The sequence below is a fragment of the Malus sylvestris genome, chromosome 7, assembly GCF_916048215.2.
Source record: "Malus sylvestris chromosome 7, drMalSylv7.2, whole genome shotgun sequence".
In the NCBI taxonomy this organism is placed as follows: Eukaryota; Viridiplantae; Streptophyta; class Magnoliopsida; order Rosales; family Rosaceae; genus Malus; species Malus sylvestris.
In genome coordinates, this window is record NC_062266.1 from 3,688,837 (window position 1) to 3,713,796 (window position 24,960).

The window sequence follows — 24,960 nt, forward strand, 5'->3', positions numbered from 1 at the left end:
GTTTCTTGATTTGATAGCCACTCTGTAGCTCAACCATGGATTTAAACCTTTTGAAAATGTTGAAGACTTGAGACTTGTGTTGCAAGAAAAATACCCAACACATCCTAGTGTGGTCATCAATAAATGTGAGAAAGAATTTGTTGCCTCCTAGAGTAGTTATCTGCATTGGGCCGCATATATCAGAATGAATAAGTTCTAAAGGTTGTGATGCCCTCCAAACTTTTCCCTTGTCAAATGATTCCCTGTGACCCTTTCCTATAACACATCCAAAGCAAACATGCTCAGAGACTTGTAGTCTAGGTAAGCCCTGCACCATTTCCTTCTCTTGCAGAAGCATCAAACTAATGTAGTTTAGATGTCCATATCTTCTATGCCACAACTGAGATGACTCTTCAACAGTTGCTCTATTAGCCATGTGAGGATTAACATATTCCAAACTTAATGGAAAGCATCTGTTTCCTTTCATTGGAACACTTGCAATCAGATCTTCCATCTGTCTATCTCCATAAATATCAACCATGTAATCACCTAACACAAGCCAATGTCCATGTTCTACCATCTGCCCTACACGCAATAAGTTTTCATCCAATCCAGGTACAATCATAACTTCTTTAATATACCTAGTCACACCTTTCATCTCAATCACCAATGTGCTTTTGCCTATTGACTGCACTAAATCTCCAGTGCCCATTTTAACTCTACACTTCACATTCTTATCAACATCAATAAGCAAGGATTCATGGGAGGTCATATGATTGCTACATGCACTATCTACATACTATATATTCATACTTCTTCCAATAGTAGCAGAATGGCAGGCATAAAACATGGTTGCAGATTCTGTTACCTGATTCGCATAGTTTACAAGTTTTCCAGACTTGTTTGGTTGATCATAATCCTTGATGAAATGACCGAAACGATTGCATCCATGACATTTCGGCTTCCCTTTAAACCATCACTCACCATAGTGCAGTTTATCACAATGCTTGCATTTTCCCTTAGACTGATCAGATTTTCCTCCTTGATCATATTTGCCACCTCGATTAGCAAGATTCTGAGGTTTAGGATCCCATTTCTTTCCTTTTGATTTCCAATCCTTATTTGGTTTAGAATTACCAAATGATAGATTTGGTTGGGTTCCTTTCGAATTCAGATTCAGAGTACTGAAAGCTCTTTCAATGGTACTCTCAGCATGCCTATCAAGGCGTTGTGCAAACCCTCTTAATGCTGCAATCACCTCTTGTACCTCAATAGTTTCAATATCCTTGGTTTGTTCAATTACATAACAAACAGGATCAAACTCCTTAGTTAAACTTATGAGCAATTTCTGAACTAATCATTCTCTGGGTAAATCTTCCCCATAACCCTTCATCTGATTTACCAACTCGAGAAGACGAGTGAGATACATAGACAGAGTTTCATCATCCCTCATCCTTGTGTACTCGAAATCACGGCGTAGACCTTGCAACTTGATGGATCTCACTTGCTTATCACCATGAAATTCCTGATGTAGGATATCCCAAGCACCCTTTGAGGTCTCTTCGTTTGAGATTCTGGGAAAGATGTCATCCGAGACAGCTCCTTGGATTATACCCAGTGCTTTAGCATCCTTCATTAGCTTGTCGCTCAGAGAAACTCTCTCCGACTCCGATGAGCCTTCATCTCCAATCTTTTTATCCTTCGATTCTGAAATTTCAAACCCCTTTTCAACTAAATCCCAGATTCCATGTGATTTGAAAATAGTTCTCATTTGAATCTTCCAAAATTCATAGTTGTCACCATTGAATATTGGAGCCCGAAGATCACTACCACCAGATCCAGCTAGGGCTGGGCAAACGGGTACAGGAACCGCGGGTCGGGGCGGGTAATGGCGGTTCGGGGCGGGTACGGGCCGGTTCCTACTTTTAAAAAAAAGAAACGGGGCGGGCCGGGGCGGGTCTTTGTGAATTTCAGTCCGGGCCGGTTCCTGGGTATAGGAACCGCGGGTACCCGGACCGGCCCGTTTGTAATTAAAATGAATGGACCAGATTGATGAATAAGATACCATATCTAATCTGAACCGTTGTTTTAGTTTTACCCTAAGTTCTATCTCTCTCTCATCCCGATTCCCTCCCGAGTCCCGACTCTCTCACTCTCTCACTCTCTCAAACTTTCAGACCTTCCCTCGACTCCGATCCCCTCACCAACCTTCCTTCCCTCGACTCCGATCCCCTCACCAACCGTCGTTTCTCCTCGGCGAATACAACGGGACCACCCTTGCCATCGACAACATCCCAGAGAACCCAGGCCATCACCCTTGCCGTCGATTCTCTCCTCTTCGACAGCAACCCCCGCCGTCGTGACTCCATCACCCCATCACCGTCGTGACCGCCAGAGAACCCAGGCCATCATCCCTCTAAAATTTAGGTAATTTTGAATTAGGGTTTTGTTGTTAATTTGAATTTTGGGTGTAGGGATTTTAGGGTTTTTAAATTGGAATTTGGGATTTTAGGGTTTTCGAACTAGGTTACTACTAGAGTTAATTTTCCATTTGCATGTTGATAAGATTTGTAAGAGGCTGTGTTTAACTTTAACCCTCTATTTCGGAAAACATGGTTGCATTTTATAGCTGTGCCTGTGCATTTATTCAGGTATAACTGTGCCAAACAATGTAAAGTTTCTGATTTGAGAGGCATGAAGTATAACTAGGTATAACTAGGTTTAAAGTTTCTGATTTAACTCATATTTGACTAGGTTTATGTTTTAGTCTCTTGGATTTTTTAGGAAGCTCTTTCCTGTTTGAAATTTGAATTGATTATTTACTTTGTTCATCGGTTCAGGTGGTTTTTAACAAGAAGAAGTAGTTTAAGCTGTGCACTGCTTAAACTCCTGCTGATTCTGTAAGTATAAAAATTTCATCTTTTTACACTTGAGTTTGGTACCATTTTACTTTTTTGCTTGCACCCTTTTAGATTTTTCTTTTAGGCATCACTTTCCCTTGGATTATTTCATTGTTAATGATAACTGTGGAATGCTATCTCTGTGTTTCAGATTGCACCAAGATCGTGTCAGCTGCAGAGCTAACTTGGTTTAGCTGCTGATTTGGTAAATATATCTATATATATGTAGTCTTCAAGCTGTCCTTACCTGGAAGTAAATTAAAGACAAGGGCTTTTCTTAATTTGGGAAGTAGTTATTGGACTTTGGCTTAAATCAGTTTCTGCTTCTGGGTTACTGAATTTGACCTTAGAAGGTGTCAAATTTTTCTACTTTACTGTTAGAGATGTAGAGAAGTTGAAGAATCACTAGAAGAGAATGATACATGAAAACAAGGGAACTTGCTTGCTTTGATTATTTGCTTCTGGGAGTGTAGTTTAATCTTCATATGGAAATGGGTGTCTCTAACTATCTGGGTTTTTTATTTCTTATAGTGCTGATTGTTGCTCAGTGAGTGTGTATCTGGTTTGATTCTTCTATCCGAGGTATCAAATTTTTTTTTTTCAAACAATTTGTCCAGTTTGCAAATCTGTGCGGATTGTGTACAATTTTTGTAATATGAGGCATCAAATTTCATGTAAAGTTTTGTGATTTACAGTTCAGTTGAGAAGGCGCATTTGAGGCATGCTTCTGCAAAGGCGGTTCTTCGTCTCTCCAAGCACTGGAATCATAAGATACCTGTTGATATCTTCTACTTAACCTTGAAGACTTCGGAGGTGGAGTTTTTCCTCAAAATATTTTCTGTATTGCTTGCTGTATTTTTGTTTTTGTTCTGTTTTTCGTAGTACAAGTACTTGATTGTCATATTCATACAACTAGATGTCTTTTGTTTGTCTTTATTAATCTGTTTATTATTTTTGGTCTTGTAGATTGCAAACTGCACAATCTGCGCAGATTGCAAACTGCACAATCTGCACAGATTTGCACAGATTGCAATCTGCACAGATTGCAACTGCACAGTCACACACTGCACAAATTAATAACATGATGATACTTCTCAGCCTTTTTGGTCTTTTGTTGGTCAACAATCTGTGTGTTGTGTGTTCACTCTGTTTAATTGTGATGCCTGCTTCTGTTTCCCATCCCAGAGAGTAATTATTTCAAAATATCTTTATTTGATTAATGAATATAGTTCCATTATTTGATTTGCACAGATTGCAATTCTGCACAGATTGCAAACTGCACCGATTGCAATCTGCACCGATTGCAAACTGCACAATCTGCACAGATTGCAAACTGCACTGATTGCAATCTGCACCGATTGCAAACTGCACAATCTGCACAGATTGCAAACTGCACAGATTGCAATCTGCACAATCTGCACAGATTGCAAACTGCACAATCTGCACAGATTTGCACAGATTGCAATCTGCACAGATTGCAACTGCACAGTCACACACTGCACAAATTAATAACATGATGATACTTCTCAGCCTTTTTGGTCTTTTGTTGGTCAACAATCTGTGTGTTGTGCTGCCTGCTTCTGTTTGATTAATGAATATAGTTCCATTATTTGATTTTTACAGATTTTTACATAATGTCTCAATCTCAAAGTCAAAGTGCCCCTAGCAGTACTAATGTAGCATCATCTACGGCTACATCACCATGTCCTCCACAACCAACACAAGCACAACCCGTACAACCATCAATGCCTCCCCCAAACCCCTCGTCCTCTAGAAAAAGAAAAGCACCACCTATTCCAAAGACAAAACAACCAACTATAATAGCTTCACTAGGGAGATCTTCTTCTGAGAGATCTTGGGTTTGGGATCATTTCACTAAGTGTACCGTCTCGGAAATGCAAGAAGTAGAAAAGGATGGAAAGAAAGAGAAAGTGGAGGTACAAGTATTGAAGGCTAAGTGTAACCATTGTAGCTCCTTTTTTGCATGTGATACTAGTGGGGGTGGAACTAGTACTTACATTAAACATATCAATAAACATTGCAAGTCATATCAACCAACTGATGAGTTGCAAAAGGTTCTAGGCAGTTCTGGACCTTCTGGGGATGGGAATGTCAAAAACATGCTTGTTGCTAAAGGGTGGAGCCAAGAAGAAAGTGAGGAAGGTATTATTGAGTTTATTGTGCTCGAGGAGGTACCTTTTAGTATTGTGGAGAGTGAAGGGTTTAGGCGGATGATGTGCAAAGTCCAGCCTAGATTGCATGTTCCATCTCGGAGAACTATGATGAGGGGGTTATTCAATATGTATGATAGCATGAAAAATCAGTTAAAAAAGGAGATACACAATCATAGAGTGAGCTTGACTACTGATACATGGACAAGTGTGCAAAATTTGAACTACATGGTGCTAACTGCTCATTTTGTGGATGATGATTGGAATATGCACAAAAGGATTCTAAACTTTTGTTTGATTCCAAGTCATGAAGGCAAAGAAATAGGGAAGATGATTGAGCAATGTTTGGTTGAGTGGGGGATTGAAAAGGTAATGTGTATCTCAGTTGACAATGCATCGGCTAATAAGGTGGCAATTGAGTATGTTGTTCGTAAAATGCAAAAATGGCCTAATAGTAAAATGATTATGAATGGCAAGTTTATGCATGTGAGGTGCTTAGCTCATATTATCAACTTGGTAGTGAAACATGGGTTGAAAAGATTAGATACAACTGTGGATGCTCTTAGAAATGCCGTGCGGTTTGTGAGATCAAGTCCTCGAAGGTTGAGTTATTTCAAGAAATGTGTGGAGAATGAGAAGTTGGATAGTAGGGGTCTAGTTGTTATGGATGTGCCTACTAGGTGGAATAGCACATACATGATGCTAGAATCTTGCTTGAAGTTTAAAAAAGCATTTGAAAGAATGACCGAAGATGATGAAGCCAATATATACACCACCTATTTCAGTGAAAAGGTGTTTAATGATGAAGGAGAAGAAGTGGCGGGTAAAGGGAGGGTTGGACCACCTAAGGAGGAAGATTGGGATAGTGCAGAAGTGTTTGTGGAATTTTTGAAGGCCTTCTATCTTATAACTTTGAAAGTTAGTGCAAGTAATTATCCGACATCTAATACAGCTGTTCATGATGTCATTGTTGTGGAAAATGAGATTGAAAAGCTTTTTTTGCCTGAATATATGCAAACTGGAAGAACTGTAGAGTTGGTGCTACGTGATATGGCATTCAACATGAGAGCCAAATATCGAAAGTATTTTGGTTCAATTGAGTCCCTTAATCAAATATTTGTAGTTGCCCTTGTCTTAGACCCAAGGTTCAAATTGAGGCACTACATGCACCTGTGTAGAAAGCAATTACAACTTTCTGAAGAAGAGATTGAACAGAAAAGTAATCTAGTGAAGACATTGTTGAAGGCGATGTGTGATGAATATGCTTACCAAGCTTTCGGTTCACAAACACAACAAAAGGGTAGAGAAGATTTAGTTCTTGACACTTCTTCTTCAAGGGTAAAAGAATCATCTTCTAGTGTGCCAACAGAAAATCCAATGATATTTAGTCAAATCATGGATGATTGGGAGAAAGAACTAGAAGACACCGAGGATATTGCGCTTGCACATGAGGTGGATAGATATCTCCTTGACAGTGTAGAGAAAGCACAACATGGTTCACAATTTGACGTTTTGAAATGGTGGAAGTTGAAAGGGAGGAGCACATATCCCACACTTGCTTTGATAGCGAAAGATGTCTTGCCAATTCAAGTGTCAACAGTTGCCAGTGAGAGTGCATTTAGTGGAGGAAAGAGATTAATTCACCCTTGTAGATCATGTCTCCTTCCTCAAACAGTGGAGTCATTGATGTGCCTCCGAAACTGGATAAAAAGTGAACCAATTGGCATTGAGTATGAAGCAAGTTGTGCGGAGCTTGAATTTTATCAAGAGTGTGAAGAAGGTAATTATTTTGTTTTTTATAGTTTGGTTTATAAAATTAATTGGTTTACAATTAACGTTTGTTCTTTGTTGTAGAATATAAAAGAAAAAGAGCAAATACTATATCTACAAGTTCAACCATCTCACCAAGTGATCCTGAAATTCAAGCTCCACAAACAACTCGAACGAATAAAGGAAAAGGAATTTCGGTAATATTTTCAACTCAAATGAATAAACTTTAAATTTCAATGAGCATAATATGATGTTGGACTTTAAAAATGACATGTTTATATTGTATTTTTGCTTACAGATTCATTAAGGATTGCTGTCGGAACTTGGGCGTTGGAATTTGAAATTTATTGCGGATGTGTGCAATCTGTGCAATCTGTGTGCACTGCAATCTGTGAAATCTGTGTCTGTGCAAACTGCAATCTGTATTCTGTGCTATTTTTTTCAAACTGCAATCTGTGCTATTTTTTTTTCAATCTGTGCAATCTGTGCACTGCAAAATGCAAACTGCAATCTGTGCAGTTTTTTCAAACTGCAATTTGTGGAATCTGTCAGTTTTTTCAAACTGCAATTTGTGGAATCTGTGAAATTTGTGGAATCTGTGAAATCTGTGGAAATCTGTGAAATTTGTGGAATTTGTCTGTGTGCAGCAATCTGCAGTTTGTCTGTGTGCAGCAAAAACTGCAATCTGTGCAGTTTGTATGTGTGCAGCAAAAACTGCAATCTGTGCAGTTTGTATGTGTGCAACAATCTGTGCAGTTTGTATGTGTGCAGCAAAAACTGCAATATGTGCAGTTTGTATGTGTTTGTATGTGTGCAGCAAAAACTGCAATCTGTGCAGTTCGTATGTGTGCAGCAAAAACTGCAATCTGCAGTTTGTCTGTGTGCAGCAAAAACTGCAATTTGTGCAGTTTGTATGTGTGCAGCAAAAACTGCAATCTGTGTGCAGCAAACATGTTTAAACAGGAAGAAAACAAAAAAAAAATAAAAAATAAATAAATAAATAAAATAAGGACCCGTGTACCCGGACCGAACCGGCCCGTTTCAATCGGGCCGGGTAAGGTCCGGTTCCTATTTTCAGAATTGTAGTGCCCGGCCCGGCCCGCCCCGTCTCCTTTAATTCCGGGTCCGGTCCGGTCCCTTCAAAAATGGGCCCGGCCCGGCCCGTGCCCAGCCCTAGATCCAGCCATTTGAGACTTGAATCGACAAACTAAGTCGGAAATTTCACGTTGGATTTCCGAGCATAGCACTCACAGATCTTACGCCCCGATTTCAGATAGAACCTGTGCTCTAGATACCATGTTAAGTTTTTAGTAAGCTGATATATTTAGGAATTGGATTTTAGAGGAAGCTGAAAAAACAAAGAGAGTGAGAGGCAAGGTTTTTCACAACTGCAACTCTGTTACTATGCAGAGAGCAACATTTCATTCATATACATTCCTTTCTTTTACATCAGACATCATATCTGTTCAATTACATGAGCCAATGTGATTTTGACACATGGTAGAACAAAGCATATGAGCCATTGAAAAAGAGTCCTGATCTAAGACCATACACTTGGCATATGAGCACAAGTTATCACATCATAAAACAGCTACTCAATAGAACAAAGATAAAATAGATAAGTAAATCATTTACTAACTTGAAATTAGTAAGCAATTTACTTTTCAACAGAAACACCACCGGAAGTACCCCTTTTGGTTTCTAAAACTTAAGAAATCCAAATGGCTATCAAACACATTATTAATACTTAGTTACTAACGGCATAAAAGGACTCGTTTGTTGTTCTTAGAAGCATATTGTTATTTGCATTAATTACTAGACGGTGCACAGAAACTGGGGCATTGTTGTTTGCATTACCAAACAATACTGAGAACTTGTTGCCAGATCTAAACTTTTCATTGGTCCCTTTCTTGAATCGGTACGAATACAAGTCGTTATATCTTCGAGACTAATAACATCACTGAGGTTGTGGTCTAATACAGTGCAACTTTCCATGAATGTAGCAGACTCGGCCTGTGACAAATCCTTAGCCTTATCTTTGATATAGTCGATACGAACAAGCGCTGCACAAATCATTAGCGAGGAACCACAAGTCAATGAATTCTCAACTGCTAAACATAGAAACTCAAACTAACAATTCCAAAATTGAATAGCCAGTTACTAACTTTAAATTCAATAAACACAATCACGAGTAAAACACTATAGCATCCAAATCAGGTAGGAGGTGTGAGATAAGAACATCAATAGCTCAATTTTCGGCTTGGCTTCCAATTTTTCATCTATCAAATGTCAAAGGGACATGATCTTCACTTATGTTAACATGAAAACACATAAGCAACCCCTTTCTCCTTTTCTTGAGCTGAGGCCAAGGTGCTCGTTGCAAACATGAATTTTGGACTTTTAACAAGGAACCAACTAGTGTCCATACCGGCATGAATTTTGTGCTCACCACCATCAAGGAAGATGTCGATTACAATAAAGTAAACCCAAAACGAGTCAATAACACACCAAAACAAAATTAAAAAACTTTATAGGAGAAACTCATAGATAACCTCACTAAAGATGCACTTGTTGACGAATACTAAAATGAAAATTAGATATGATGCAATCCATGAGAAAAGGAATGAGGAAGGCTAGAAAAAAGGAGGAGGGAGGCTGCCACCGGCCCCAAACCGAAGCAAAGGGCTGCCGGCTAGGGATTTTGGTTTAGGGTTTGGTAACGAGATGGAGTATAGCTTGTAGAATGAGAATGATGAAACATTTTCCTTAGTAGATTTTTATCCTGGCTGTATGCAGAGAATTCTGCTCACATGTAGGAGTTTTACCTCGATAAATAAATTTTGGGCTAACTATATTTACACTCTCAAGGTTTGAAGTAATTTTTCAAATTGGCCATGAGGTTTCAATTTTCTCACGATCCATCTTAAGTTTTTGTAATTGTATCAATTTACACCTTTTGTCTATTTGAACGTCTAATTATCCATTAAATTGAGAGTTTTTAATGAATTTGGTACAAATGTGGCTTACATGTCTATCCAATTATGAGTTCCACGCTCACCATGCCCTCAATTTAATGAGGATTCAAATAATTTGTTAGACAAAAGATATAAATTTTATACAATTTTAAAACTTTAGGGTGTAATATGAAAAAGTTAAAACCTTATAGCCCAATTTGAAATCACTTCTAACTTAAAGGGTGTAAAATGTAATTAGCTCAAAAGTTTGTGTACTCGTCTCTTTATTTAATTTACTAAACTGTTGGTGTGACATAGGATTGAGAAAGTGTTTAAATTCCAGTAGGTCAGTAGGTGTTAATACATTTTGTTAATGGTTTCGACGACTCTCGTTCTAATTAGTTTTATGTTTGTCCAAATTTTTACTAGATTATCCGATTCCTTAATTTTGCTTTACTGATAAGTAAATTGCGATAAACTTCAAAGTTTATCCGAATGAAATCGTTCTTTAGTGGCAGGTTACTCAAGTCTTGTTGTGATTGGCTCATATAATTATGAGTTGGCAACAATTTCATCTCAACCATGTGAATTGCTAGCTACTTTCGGCTAAAGAAAGGGACAAAGGAAAAGGGAGACATCTACTTTTGGCTAAAGAAAGGGACAAAGAAAAAAGGAGACATCATCATGTCTAGCCCTTGATTTGTGGCCTTTTCAAAGGTGGTTTTCTTTTGTTGTTATAAGTGGAAGGATTTGCCGAAGGATGTAGAGGCTTGCCGAGTGAGAGGGTAAGCATCAGAGAGCATCCAAGGGGGAGAGCATTCGGCTCTCCCATGGGAAAGCATGGGCACGGGTGAGAGAAAATAAAGAGAGCTAGAGTGAAAAGTATTCTAGTGAAAGAACTTTTGGGGTAGAGTGAGGTTCTTGGGAAAATTCTATGAGTGGGTGTACAAGGGATTTGGGATTGGGTTATGTCGATTTAACTCATGTGTACTAGTACTGTTACTCTCATAGTGAAGAGCAATATCTCTCTGGGGACGTAGGCAGGATTTTTGCCGAACCTCGTAAATTTCTCGGTGTCTTTATTTCTTGTATTTTATTCTGTTCAACTGAGTGTGATTTTGGTGAGGTTGTAATCTGAATCTCGTTTCCACACTAATGAACGGGCCAAGGCACAACAAGTCTTTTCATTGAAGGTTGAAATATTTCTGTGAATCTTCACGACCCTCAAAAAGATGGGTTGCTATGGCGAAACCACTAACTAGCTCCCTTTTTAATAATAAAGAAAAAAAATCTTTCCATTGAGATGGTAAGAAATGGATTCCAATTAATTCCCCCAAATAAAAGATAAACAAAAAGTCATGATAAATATTTTATTAGCCAGTACTTTGACAAAGTATTAGTCCGCGGTCCACTTGACCCAACTTCCCCGTTGCTCTCATGTCTGATGCCTCCGCTCTCCATATTTAATTGAATATTATACTTGCAAATATAAAAAAAAACAAACGTATGACTGCTTATTTAATCATGCGTGAACCTCTTTTATATATCCTTATAAAAAATAAAATAAAAAGTCTGTTTTATTCTGTACATTTGATTATTTCGTGAAAATATTTTTAGAAACAATTCTTAATAAAAATTCTAGTAAATTCTAGAAAATCACTTAAAATGCTTCTTAGAAGAAGCATATAACTGGTGTGTCTTGTAGAATTTAGAACTCAAAAATATTTTCTTTAAAAGCGGTTTCAATTATTTTAAAAGCGCATCAAAATGAGTCCTTATTCCCATATACCTATCAGCAAAGTAGCCATGGTAGGCGCCTACACAGAAGCTTCATCCTTAATTTGCCCAACAACAATACTTAACTCTATATAAGCGCATTCAGCCTTCATAACAATCATCAGCATTGAGCACTTTCACAGATTACAAATCACAGCGAAATCAGATTACAAATCACAGCGAAAAGAAATCAAAGAAAAATATTAATTAAATATGGCTTACGAGCAGTGGCAGATCCAGGATTTTAACTTAGGGTGGTCCCAATATAAAAACTCCAAAAATAAAAACAAGACGAAAATATCATTGAACAAATAAATGACAAACTACAATTTTCATTCAATCTTTGTGCTAAACAAGCTAGAAATACTAAATTTGTCCACGACGAGATCTCATACTTTGAAAACGTGTTATGATAGTTTCATTGTCAATACAAGAAAAAACATATTTCTCAATGTAAACAACTAAGCTATCATTTAACCATTAATCCCCCATTCTGTTGCGGAGTGGACTCTTTATGATATTCATAGCGGAAAATGCTCTCTTCACCGAAGCAGTTGCAACAGGTAAAACCAAAGTCAATTCAATAAGTAAATACACATATTGAAATACTCGATGCAACCTTTTTTCCACCATTTTCTTAGCAAGATCACTAATGCTTTGCAACTGAGAAAAGTCACTTCTCGAACGCATAGAATGAATATAAATATCGAGTTGATCTTCAAGTGCCAATAGGTCTTGCTTCGTAAAAAATTGAGGGTACAATTGAGTAAGGCGAAGTAGCTTTTCTTTGTCAAAAGCTGCAAAAGAATCATTTGGACTCAAACTAGCCAAACAAATGAGCAATTTGATACTTGTTTCATTGAAGCGATCATTTAACTCTGTAAGCTAGGAATCAATGACAACAAAAAAGAGCTCCACTTTGTAACGATGACGGTTGGTCTTTTTGTAGGTATTACGGCTCAACCTCCCATGAGCTACATATGTCTCATCCATGTTAATAACCTCAATACGATGTTGGACAAAAAATGACAATACTTTGTCAACCAAAAGGTCAAACCCCTCATCATTCCTCATGTAGAGTAGTTGTTCTTTACATGTGTTGACTAAAGTCATTGCATTCACAATCTCTTGATCATCCTTTTGTAATGTTTGTGATAAATCATTCGTGATTCCCAATATAGATTTCATCAAAAATAGGAGAAACACAAACTCAAAAGATTGTATGTCTTTCAATAACCTATTTGCTTCAGTCACACTATCATTGGTATTATCATCAACAATCATTTCAAGCACATTGACCACAAATGAGAACATAGTGTTGAGCAAAAATTGTACATAATATGTAAACAAATAATTCACTCGACACAATTTCACCCTCGTTCATTTTTCCGAAGAGGGTTTTATTAATTCGAGTTCGACCCATTCTAGGCTACGCGCCTATTAATTACAACCCTTCTTTTGGAAAGGCATACCCTTTGATTCTAATTTGAATAAATCATAACTTGAGGATTTGGGTGTTTGTTTGATTTTGTGACTGCATCTAGGTAGAATCCTAGATCGCCTACGTACCCTCGTTGAGGGATCAAGTCACTCGTAGTTCATGTATTTGTTGAGGTTTGATGCTTTGTGCAGTTTCAGCTCGTGCAGGCAAGGAGCATTTGATGCCTTGTGCAGTTTTAGCTCGTGCGGGCGAGGACTTTAAGCCATTGGAGCTATATGTAACTTCGTGATTTTTGAGACTTGTTGCAGCTTTGTGTCATTTGATAATTGATACGGCTTCGTGCCATTTGAGACTTTTCTTCGGCTTCGTGCCATTTTGGTATTTGATAGCAGGAGTGAATTTAGTTTATATAAACCAGGGATTCGTCTTGATTTCACGGTTGCGTCTAAAACTTGATATCAGACTGCCTACGTATCCTTACGGAATCAAACCGGCGTAGTTCATAATTATCTCCATATTTTTTTAGGAAACAATGATGTTATTTCAATCTTTGGTGTCATAGAGCCACTGTCGTGAGATTGAGATGACAGTGTGATTAATATCTCTTCTTTACTTCATCTTTGGTGCTCATAGAAGCCTTGATAAGTGTTCTATTGAGCAGGTGGAGCATGGACAGCAGCTGTATCAATTTTGGTGCACTTTTGAGCCTGAACCTGGTCTTCCAGTTGTCATTTTGACTTTTGTAGGATTAATTTTGTAGGCTTTCTGTCCCCATGTCGTAGAAACATCAAGGGACAAATTTGTTTTGTACTTTTTTTTTTGTCAGTTTGTTTCCATATTTTCCTTTTTCCATGCACCATATTCAATCCATGGGGCCATGTTCATAATGTCCACGTGAGTGGTATTCCACAAGAGGTAAATTTTGTTTTGTACTCTTGTCATTTTGTCTCCATGCTTTGATCGAATGCAAAATTTACAAAGACCATAATTAGATGGAAGTGGTGGCCTTCTTTTGTTCTTCACGTGATCCCCTCTAAACTTTAAAACTTGGTGGTCTCTATATCATTGCTTTCATATTGTTACGACAAACTTGGAGGGATGTACTCTTTGAAAATGCCAAACTTCACCTCTTCACCTTTTCACCTTTTATTTGCTTGCTGGAGATTGTTTCCTTCACTTTCTAATTTGAACAGATTTTAAAAGAAACTTGGTCATCAATCCCTCTTCTTCTTTACTCCAAGACGACAACGCAGGTTTATACTATTTGATACTTGATATTGCTTCGTGTCTTTTGAAGTTTAACGCGGCTTCATGCCCCTTTTTTATATACTTTTCTTTCGAATTTTCAACCCCTGAAACTTTGAACCCACTTTGGATTTTCAAGCTTTCTGACAACAAGCTTTACTCCTCCCCTTTTTTTATATGACTTTAAAGCTTTACTCTTCTTCTTCACGTGGGCAATTTTGCTGATTTCAGTTAGCATTTCCCCTTTCTCTTTTTATATTTTTCTTTGAACTTTCCAAACCCATTTAAACATGTGGTTTCGAACCCATCAGACCTAAACTTATGACCAATCTGACATCAATCTTTACACCTCTTTATTTGACTTTAAGGGTCTTCAATTACAGTGGGACTTCTAATTTCGATCGACCTTACTTTTCCTTTATATGAGCAGATTCCCACGTGATGAACATGACTATTTCTTTGTTCCTCTTTTCCTTGGAACGTCTTCGAAGAATGGAGCAGCAGTAACGTGTCAAATTCTTTGGTGATCTTATGAAGGACAGGTTTTTGAGGACATGGTCTCCATACTTCTTATTCTCAGAGCCAAAATTGATAAACTCTTATATGAATAAAACAAATGAAAAGGCCATTGGTTTTCTTCTCTTTATTTAATCTCCATGTAGAGCAATTTTCCTACGTGATGAGCAACTTTTCCTTCTTTTGTTTTCCTTCCTTTTCATTCATTTTGACTTCACATCCGTCATTTTGTCTTCACATCCGTCATTTTGTTGTTGCTTTTCCATGTTCGTGCTTGTTGCTTGTTGCTGCAGTATTCAACATCTTCAACTTTGAAAAGACAGAGCATGGCGTCGGAACTCTCACGGAAATTTCAGGTTTGATTGGAACTTCACGGGGTGGTTTAGACCACCCCCGAAGAAATTCATGGGACTAAACTGCAGCGGCACAAACTGCTTCTTTTTCTTCTCGGCATGGACGAACTTGCTAGGCAGAGATCACGGCATGGCTGCTGCTGGTGTGTCCATCTTTGCACTGTTGGAGAGTCTCGGAACCATCGTTGGACATGCTGGGTTCTTCTTTTCCACTTGTTCAAACATGCAGAGTGATGGTTTCTTCTCCGTTGCATCTCCGAGAAGAGAAAGAGAGATGTCGAAAACCTCTTTAGACACCCGAGAGGCTGCAGAAGCTTCACAGAAAGCCTTTGAGCTTCTGTATTCTGTTTTACAGTGCAACTTTAGAACCATTTCCGCTGCATCCTTGGACCTGGGGACATGTCCCTTTTCCCAAATTCTCGGCTTTCTTGCCTTCGGATGTCTTCCACATTTTCTGAAGGCCTTGTGTTATTCGCGCCACTGTCAGTGGGATGGGGGATGGCTCATGGCGATTGGTGTTGCATTTTTTTTCTTTCACTTCTTCACACTAAACATCGTTGCTATCTTTATCGAATTTGTTGATGGTCTGGACCAGCGTGCCTAACTACATTGCTTGGCTCAACGTCCTCGGAGTGCGGATGGCACTGCCCTTGGGCTTCTTCCGAAGGACTGCCGGAAACAACGGTTGAAGAGCGGTGGTATTGTGGTTTGGCTGATTGCTTGGTTCACCGTCCTCGGGGCCCTTGGGCTTCTTCCGAAGGACTGCTAGAGACAACGGTTGAAGAGCGGTGGTGACTGGGTTTTTATCAAAGCAATGCCCCTATTAAAAGGGGTGGATTGCTTTACCTGTTGTCGGCAAAATTGAGGGGGAAGGATAAGAGATTTTTTTCTTCTCTTATCAATTGGCTGCCATGGGGAAATTTGCCCATCCATCTTTCTGGCTTCGGTGAAAGAGGAAAAGCCAAGTTCCTCTTTCATTCATCCTGCAAAAAACTGCACCCAATACACAAAACCAAGAACAAATTAAAGATAAAGATTGATACCTTTGGGTATTTTAATGTTCTTTGTCGTGTGCACACTTTGATGTTCTTTGCCGTGTGCACACTTTGATGTTCTTTGCCGTGTGTACACCTTACTCTTTTGCTGTTGTGTATTTTTCCCCTTACTCTCTTGCTTTGTTCTTCTTTGTCGTTCGTTCTTCACCGTCGTCTCTCAATTTCTGCAGAGTCTCTCCTCTTCTTTTTCTGTTTTTTTCTTCTTTGCTTTGGTTCGATGCCTTTTTATAGGCGAACAGTGGACATGGCAGTTGAAGTTTAGTGGGATGCAACTTTCCTGGGGTGTGGAGATGCTGAGAGAAAACCATCTCTTGAGTGGAGAACGTGGGAGTTTTAGAGGGTTCTAGATACACACATTTTCTATACCCGGTTGCCATGTAGATGACAAACTCCTTCAGACTTGGTGTATGTTGAGGTCCACGTGTGCGGGTGTAGTTTTTTTTTTCTCTCTCTTTATTTCTTATATATATTATATAAATATAGTATACATAAGAATATATGCACACACACACATAAAGTGAGCCTTATTTCTAGTCAGTCCATATTTTGGACTATTATTATTTTAAAGTCTCCCCATTTTTATTAAGATTTGCTAATATATTTTGTTTATGAAAATATATAGCTCAACACATAGTAATCAAACTAATCAAAGTACCATAATATGAATTCCATCTTGTAGCTCCAGCACATTTGAGACTAGTTTCTTGATTTAAGCCTCGTCCTGTCATAAGAGAATCATTTTCAAGAGCTTTCATAAGTTCTTTTTGTTGCATCTCTCTAAGTGCATCACGACGCTTACATGAAGCTCCAATATTATTTACCATATTATTAGCCAATAGGAAGAATGTGTTAACATCAACATTGTCCTTTGCTACGGCAACAAGAGCTAATTGGAGTTGATGAGCAAAACAATGAACATAGAATGCACAAGGTTGATCATTCAAAATCTTTGTCTTGAGTCCATTGAACTCACATTTCATATTACTATCACCATCGTAACATTGCCCTCGTTAATTGGAGAAGTTCAACTCATTGAAATGAATGAAGGCATCAATAGACTTCTTTAATGTGTTTGAAGTGGTGTCGGGAACATGTTGAACTCCTACAAACCTTTCAATGATTTTCCCATTTTTGTCCACATAACGCAAAACCATTGCCATTTGCTCCTTTATAGAAACATCACGTGCCTCATCAACCAATAGAGAAAAGAACCAAGCATTCTTCATATCACTTATGATAGTTTTAATGGTTTCAATAGAACATGAATGAACAAGATCTTTTTGAATTAAAGGTGAGATTTCCCAGAGCTTAATCTAACACAACGGCCTTTATTTTCTCATCCTGATCCGCAAGGAATTGCAAGAGCTCCAAATAGTTACCTTTATTGTTTGAAGTGTCACTTTCATCATGACCACGAAATGAAAGACTTTGTCGCAACAAAAACTTAGTGCAATCAATTGACACATTCAAGCAAGTGCGATAAGCCATACGAGCTTCTTCTGACTGTTTGACCACAAATGTTTCAATATGTGTCTTTTGATTCATTAGATTACCAGCAACTTCAACAGTTTTATTGTGAAAGCTAGCAACCATTCCCACATGTTTTTCAAAACAGGCTCTTGCGTGCTTCCAATTTTGAAAGCCTACCTCAGTAAAGACGTGACTGCCTGATTGTTCAAAGTTGACTTTGAATAGATAGCAATAAAAGCAAAATGCAGCATCTTTAGATATACTATATTCCAACCAATGAAATTCCTTCAACCAATTATCAACGAACCGTCGCTTTTCATTCGAATGCAAAGTGAATGGAAAATCATAATCTTTAGCTCTAAAAGGCTTCATCAATATATATGCTCTTTGGACCTCATCTCGATTATCTAGAGGATAATCCTTCATTGGAATTATCTTTCCGAGGTCTCAAGATTATCCAAATCAACTTTTAACTCATTTTGTTGTGGAGTGGAATTACCCCCAATTGGATTAGAACTACTTGGAATTGGAGGGGAACTGTTCGGAATAGGATTGGAACTATCTAAGTTTGGAGATGAACTATTTGGAATATGATTGTCTGAACTAATCAATGATGATTTTCGCTTGTAATATCGTTCCATACTTCTAATTTCTATACATATCAATTAATAAAAAAATCTATATCAATTGATGAAACAAAAAAAAAATATTATATGAAAAACGAGAAATCAGATTCATTTACAAATTTATAATTAGGTCCATGCCCATGGGATTCTAATATTATGATTGACAAAGACAAAGAGATGCATGCCACAAATAGACTGCCATCACTTCAAAGAAACATTAAAAGTTTAATTCATCACCAAATTCACCACCAAACATTAAAAATAAAAATACTTCTTAAACAAAATATCTAACACCACAAAAAAAAATCAAATAGTGGATGGTAAAATTATTTAAATATCGAACACCACAAATAATTTAATATCAGATAGTGGATGGCAAAATTATTTAATGAACAGAATCAAAGAGAGTACAAACCTCTTCGACCAAGAAGAAGAGGACCAGCGGCTAGCCTCCGGACCAGAGCTTTACACGGAGAAAAAATGCAGAACGGTTACAGATTTTCACCAAAGATGTCATCGCCCCGCCCGTCGGTGCAACGGTGAATAGAAACTAGAGTGCAACAGAGAGTTGATCGATACCGTAAGGAACAGGAGCGGGCCGAGCGGCAAACGATTAGGTATTATTGGTAAAGTGAAGGTTTTGATTGCTCTATCGTGTGAAAGAGTTGAGTGCTCTATCGTGTGAAGGTTCGCACGTGAGTGAGGTTTTAAATTTTTTTAATGACCTAGCTCAAAACGACGTTGTTTTGCCAAGTCATTGTGTAGCATCACTTGTGCAGCATCACTAACATGGGTGGTCCTTGAAGATCCTCACAGCCATTTTTCCGAGCTTCCGGTGGTCCCGGGACCACCCTGGTCCCTTAATGGATCTGCCCCTGCGTACGAGTGTGTTCTTGCTGGTGTCTTGGTTTCTCTGTTTAGTTCTGTTTTCTTCGTCATCATAAACACCACTTTCGGCGAAAAGAAGAAGGTCGATGTCGCAAATGTGTCGGCAACCGGTGTTTTTCTTACGCCCGAGATTGAGAAAAGTACGGACGTTGTCATTGTCGGTGCCGGAGTTGCTGGTGCTGCTCTTGCTTACACTCTTGGCAAGGTGATCATTATATCTCTCTTTATCTTGATATTCTCTATTGATCAGTTTATGGTCAAGGTTTCTAGTTATTTTTTTTTTTTATTCTTCAACTTTATTTTCCTCAGCAACCCCGATCATTAAGCTAATTAACTATAGCAAAACTTGAAGCTGTGTTTTTCTGACATTTTTATTCATTATTGATTGATTTATTTTCTTGGTAAGACATGCATATGAACGAGTCCTTCAAAATTCACTTTCATAGTTGAAAATACTTAAGAATCGTTTTTAAGGGGAAAAGCAATATTTATGGACCTTACTACAGTATTAGTACTGCCCTCTAACGTGCTTTTAAATCTTTCTCACTAACATTTGTCTAAGAGAGTAATAAACTAAATAGAATTTTAAATATCCTTTATTCTCTTCTATTTGATTTGCCTATGTTGGGAGCTAATTCCAATAGTGCAGTCCAAACAATATTAATCTTGTTCACACTGAAGAACATTGGCTTCCCGAGCGGCCAGTTGTAAATATCATTAGTTTTTACAAGGCTGAGTAATTAACCATGAGTTTTACTTCGTGTTAAATAAATATAGGAAGGACGGCGTGTACATGTGATCGAAAGGGACCTGAGCGAGCCGGACAGAATTTTTGAACTATTGCAACCTGCTGGAGGCTATCTCAAGTTTGATTGAATTAGGTCTTGAAGATTGTGCTAATGAGTCCATTGATGCTCAGAAAGTGTTTGGTTATGCTATTTACAAAAATGACAATGACATGAAACTGCCTTATCCCTAGGAAACATATAGTTTCAAATATCGTCGGAAGAAGCTTCAACAACAGGCGTTTCATCCAAAGAATGCGTGAAAGGGCAGCAACTCTGCCAAAGTAAATTACCGTTTTCCTTTGTAATACGATTATGATGCGAACATCATTTTCCAATTATTTTTATTGTTTTGATGTAATTTATTTTCCACCTCTTACTCATGTATCATAATGTTTTCTCTACAGTGTGAAATTGGAACAAGGAACTGTGACAACTCTACTTGAAGAAAAGAGCACCATCAAAGGAGTGATGTACAAGAACAAGACTGGGGAGGAGATGAGAACATATGCTCCTCTTACAATAGTATGCGACGGCTGCTTTTCAAATCTTCGCTGCTCTATCTCTACTCCAAATGTACTTTATTCCTCTTTGACATTGGAATCTTGAGCATTTCCTATATATATAAGCATGGAAAATGTTTGCCCTTTCAGGAGAACAACAGGAGGACTAACTTTGTATTAATACTGCAGATTGAAAATCTATCATGCTTCGTCGGTTTGATCTTGGAGAACTGTGAGCTTCCTCATGCAAACCATGGACATGTGATTTTGGGAGATCCTTCACCCATCCTCTTTTATCCTATCAGTAGTACTGAGGTTCGTTGTTTGGTAGATGTTCCTGGCACAAAATTACCTTCAGTAGCTAACGGCGAAATGGCTCAGTATTTGAAAACTATCGTGGCTCCCCAAGTATCCATTATTTTGTTCGACTTTGTTAAGTTTCAATTTCCAATCATTTTGATCTTATCTGACAGATATCCACCGATCCAAAGGAGCTAATCTGTGGAATTCGTTATTTTAGGTTCCCCGTCAACTTTTAAGGGCTTTTCTAGCAACGGTTGATAAAGGAATCATCAAAACAATGCAAAACAAAAGCATGCTGGCTGCTCCCCGACCCACTCCTGGTGCAATTTTATTGGGGGACGCATTCAACATGAGACATCCTTTAACCGGAGGAGGAATGACAGTCGCTCTTTCTGACATTGTTCTTCTAATGGATCTTCTGAGACCCCTGACTGATTTCAACGATGCACCTTTGTTGTGTGAGTATCTCGAATCATTCTACACACTCTAAAAGGTATATAAGCACATTTCCAATATGTAAAAGAAAATTTCATCTTATTAGACTGTCCGACATACGTGTGGTTCAGATTTACAATCTGACAACATAACACATCAAATATATAAAAATATCATGCATATGAAAATGTGTCTGATGGAATTGGTTAATTTTCATTGCAGCCAGTGTAATCTACCATAAACACATTAGCTGGTGCCCTTTACAAGGTGTTTTGGCATCACCTGACCTTGCAAGACAAGAAATGCGTGAAGCATGTTTTGATTATTTGAGCCTTGGAGGCGTCTGTTCAAATGGACCAATATCTCTACTCTCTCGTCTTAACCCTCGTCCAATCATGCCTGTTTCTCTAATTCTTTGTTGTGGCTGTCTATGGAGTCGGCCGCTTAATGATTCCATTCCCTACACCAAAAAGCTTGTGGTTGGGGGCTAGATTGATCTTGGTATGTGTTGGATATAAGTCAATAATCTGTGATAATTTATATATGCTAATAAATAATAAATGCAATAGAAACTAACAGAATATAAACTAGAATATGAATTATAAAACAGATAACTTGAAGATCGAGGCTTGCGTACCGCAATGTCCTTGAAACAGAAATTTCGTCCCTACTCTGTGCTTGTAGTTCTACGGACGTCTGCTTCACCAGGATTCAACGATCAAGTTAAAATTCCAGCACCGGAAAATTTAACTTCTGGCGAATTTAGTGTGGTTCTCTCAGTAAGAAGGTTTAGGAATGTAGTAGATGAAGTTGATTATTTTCTATATTTTAAATGCTATGCAGATGGATGTATATATAGCAGATGGATGCCTGTTTGCAACAGGTATGAGAATGGGGTGTGATTGTTGGGAGACATCTCTTCAGAGGGGTGCTTTGCTCTGTGTTCAGAAAGAACTCTCAGACTTCTTCTGAAATGATGAGTCTTTTCATAAAAAATAAATAATTAATTTAATTCGAATTTAATTAAAAAATAATTAAGTAAATCCGAAAAATAATTAATTAAATAATTTAATTATTAGAGCCCAAGAGCCCCAAGGCCCATCTTTTGACAATTAATTATATATTAATTACCAAATAATTAATACACCCCAAAGCCCAACCCCGAGGGTGAGCCCAATTTTAGTCTCCAGGCCTATTACTCCAATCACTTTCTTTAAAGGACAAAGCCTTATAAAGTGATAAAATCTTTTGGAAATGGCCAATGTGGGACAAGGAAATTTCTACTCAAACTACTCAAATTTCCAACAATACCCTACATTTGAGTTGAAATTTCATTCAAACTCCAACAGTATGTTTACTCATTCTGCCGGTACTTTCTCATCAGCAAGCTCGTTACATAAGTCATACAAACATGAATTGCTGACTAATCTATTCGTTTTCAATTTTCACAGTGCATCAGGAATCAAATTCCAAATTATTAAAGATGAAGGAGTTAGACAGATGTTCTTTCCTGCAACAATGCCAGCATATTACAGAGTTCCTCCTAATTATAGAAAAATCGAAACAAGTATGAAGCATATATGTTAAGGAAAAATAAAAATAAAATGCTTGTATCATATTAGGATTTACCCTCGTAAACAAGGTGAGGGTCATTGCTGAAATTAGGATAGGAAGCAGAGAAATTATTGTTCTCAATTCTTTAATTTTAGCATTTGTTATGCAATAGGGAACTGGATTCCACAAGAAAGTTGTATCTAACTGTTGCAGTTCGTCTATAATCTACACGTTAATTTTTTACTTAATTAGTACTGCTCATCAAGTCTTCAAACATGCGACTAGACTACTACTTCTGTACCTTTGAAAGGTTGAATGTCTTTTGAGCAGGAAAATCATGTAGGTAAGATTTAGTGTTCAAAGGTTGGTGTTTGGGAGAGAGTGCAGCACTGGAACGGAATTATGTAACAGCAAGGTCGGCCAAGGGACAATTGTGGTCATTTTCAACCACTGTTTCTGGCTAAATATCAATATCAACCCGCTTTTGAAAGAGTATAAAATTTTGAAAATACCATCTGCATCGTGAAAGTTCATAAATTACTTTGACCAAATATTATACAATAAATCTAACTCTACTCATAGATCAACTCATACTACAATCCATATCCAGAAGATCAGGAAATTTCAATGTACGAAAGTACCCCTTGGTTCCTAAAACATAAGAAAGTAAGTACAAATCTGTTTCAACAGATTATTAATACTAAATTACTAACAGCTTTTTTGCAAGCATATTGTTGTTTGCATTACTATGTAATGTTTAATAGAGTGCTACTTTCCATAAATGCAGCAGACTCGGCCTGTTACAATCTTTAACCTTATCTGTGATACATTCCATATAAGAACAAACGCGCACAAATCATCAGCGAGGAGCAAGTCAATATATTACTTCTCAACTCCTAAACATAGAACTCAAGCTAAAAGTTCCAACAGCTTGAATTTGGGATCACTGAAAAAGGACAATACGGGGAATATGCTAGAAACGTGATTATGAATAAAGAAGTACATTCAAGATGTGTTAAGAAGAAAACACATAAGCCACTGCGCGTTTTCTTGAGCTAAGGCCAAGATGCTCGTTCCTAGCATATCTGCTTGCTGCCCTAACTTTGAGGCCAAGCTTTCTGTGAAAACTATTATGAATCATCATAAACTTATGTGCTTAGACCATAGAGTGAGTGGCCAAAGTAAAGGAAGAGAGCAGAAGTACATAAATTTATTTTAAGGGACACTACCATGGTGAGGAGCTGAGAGTACATCTAAAACTAGGAGGGATCTTACAAGATTTGTGTGTGTTTGCAGACACGAAAGTAAGAGCCTGAGGAGATCTTTCGTATGAATAGATATTTCGCATGTAAAGAGCCTGAGGAGAAACCACCAGGATATATGTATGGAGTTAACGGAGTGTAAATAGCTTACTTTCCCTTCCCCACCCCCCCCCCCCCCCCGGGCGCATTAATTATAGCAAAGCTCAGTTTGATAATTTAACTTGAATAAATACTCGTAAGTTTAATAAAATTTTCGGTTAAACGATCATCTTTGGGCTTTCACTATAGAATAGGTAAAGCATTCTGTACATAGTCAAGAATTTTCATAGGATTCTGCTTATGACGTTAGTCGCACAGTAATTGGGGGTTTGAACAAAGTTACTGAACCATGCTAATTAGTAAACAGGAAGATGAACAAAGTTTTGTGCTTATAAGAATGTTATACAATGAGATAATTTTACTGATTTACAGCTTACACGTATATAGCGCTTGATTCAAAGATATCCGACGCACACAAGAAGAGTAAATTGAAGCAATGATCTCTTAACTTTAATCAAATTAGAGCAATGGTCTCTTAACTAAAAATCCATTATCATTGGTCCCTCAACTCATCAAAACGTGTAGCTATGGTCCTTTTCGTCAACTTCGTCAGAATTTTGTCAAAATGAGTTATGTTGGAAGGACTATTGCTACAATTAGGTTAAAGTTGAGGAACCATATCTCTAATTGAGTTAAAATTGAGAGACAATTTCTCCAGTTGGATTAAAGTTGAGGGACCATTGGTAATGGATTTTTAGTTGAGGGATTATAGTTGCACATTTTGATGAGTTGAGGGACCAATGATAATGAATTTTTAGTTAAAGGACCATTGTTCCAATTGAGTTAAATTTAAGGAACCATTGCTACAATTTACTCCACACAAAAAACCATTTGAATTTCGTGCTATATATATAAGTTCTCTAAAATAACAGAAT

At 37.8% G+C, this 24,960-nt stretch overlaps 1 protein-coding gene and 1 long non-coding RNA gene across 2 annotated transcripts; both read left to right on the top strand.

Annotated features, from left to right (window-relative positions):
• Positions 1 to 2,782: 2,782 nt before the first annotated feature.
• LOC126628007 (uncharacterized) lies at positions 2,783 to 4,792 on the top strand. Its single transcript, XR_007625202.1, has 5 exons — positions 2,783 to 2,879; positions 3,031 to 3,084; positions 3,411 to 3,461; positions 3,575 to 3,692; positions 4,503 to 4,792. It is a non-coding gene; the product is annotated as an uncharacterized LOC126628007 (long non-coding RNA).
• Positions 4,793 to 4,825: 33 nt separating this feature from the next.
• Positions 4,826 to 21,661, top strand: LOC126628989 (uncharacterized). The gene is made up of 12 exons (XM_050298874.1): positions 4,826 to 6,830; positions 6,905 to 7,017; positions 7,468 to 7,548; positions 7,638 to 7,731; positions 15,046 to 15,108; positions 15,222 to 15,587; positions 19,036 to 19,349; positions 19,922 to 20,010; positions 20,337 to 20,454; positions 20,622 to 20,840; positions 20,953 to 21,193; positions 21,393 to 21,661. The coding sequence occupies exons 1-12, from the start codon at positions 5,000 to 5,002 to the stop codon at positions 21,659 to 21,661; spliced, it is 3,798 nt and encodes a 1,265-aa protein (XP_050154831.1). The 5' UTR covers positions 4,826 to 4,999.
• The last annotated feature ends 3,299 nt before the right edge of the window (positions 21,662 to 24,960 follow it).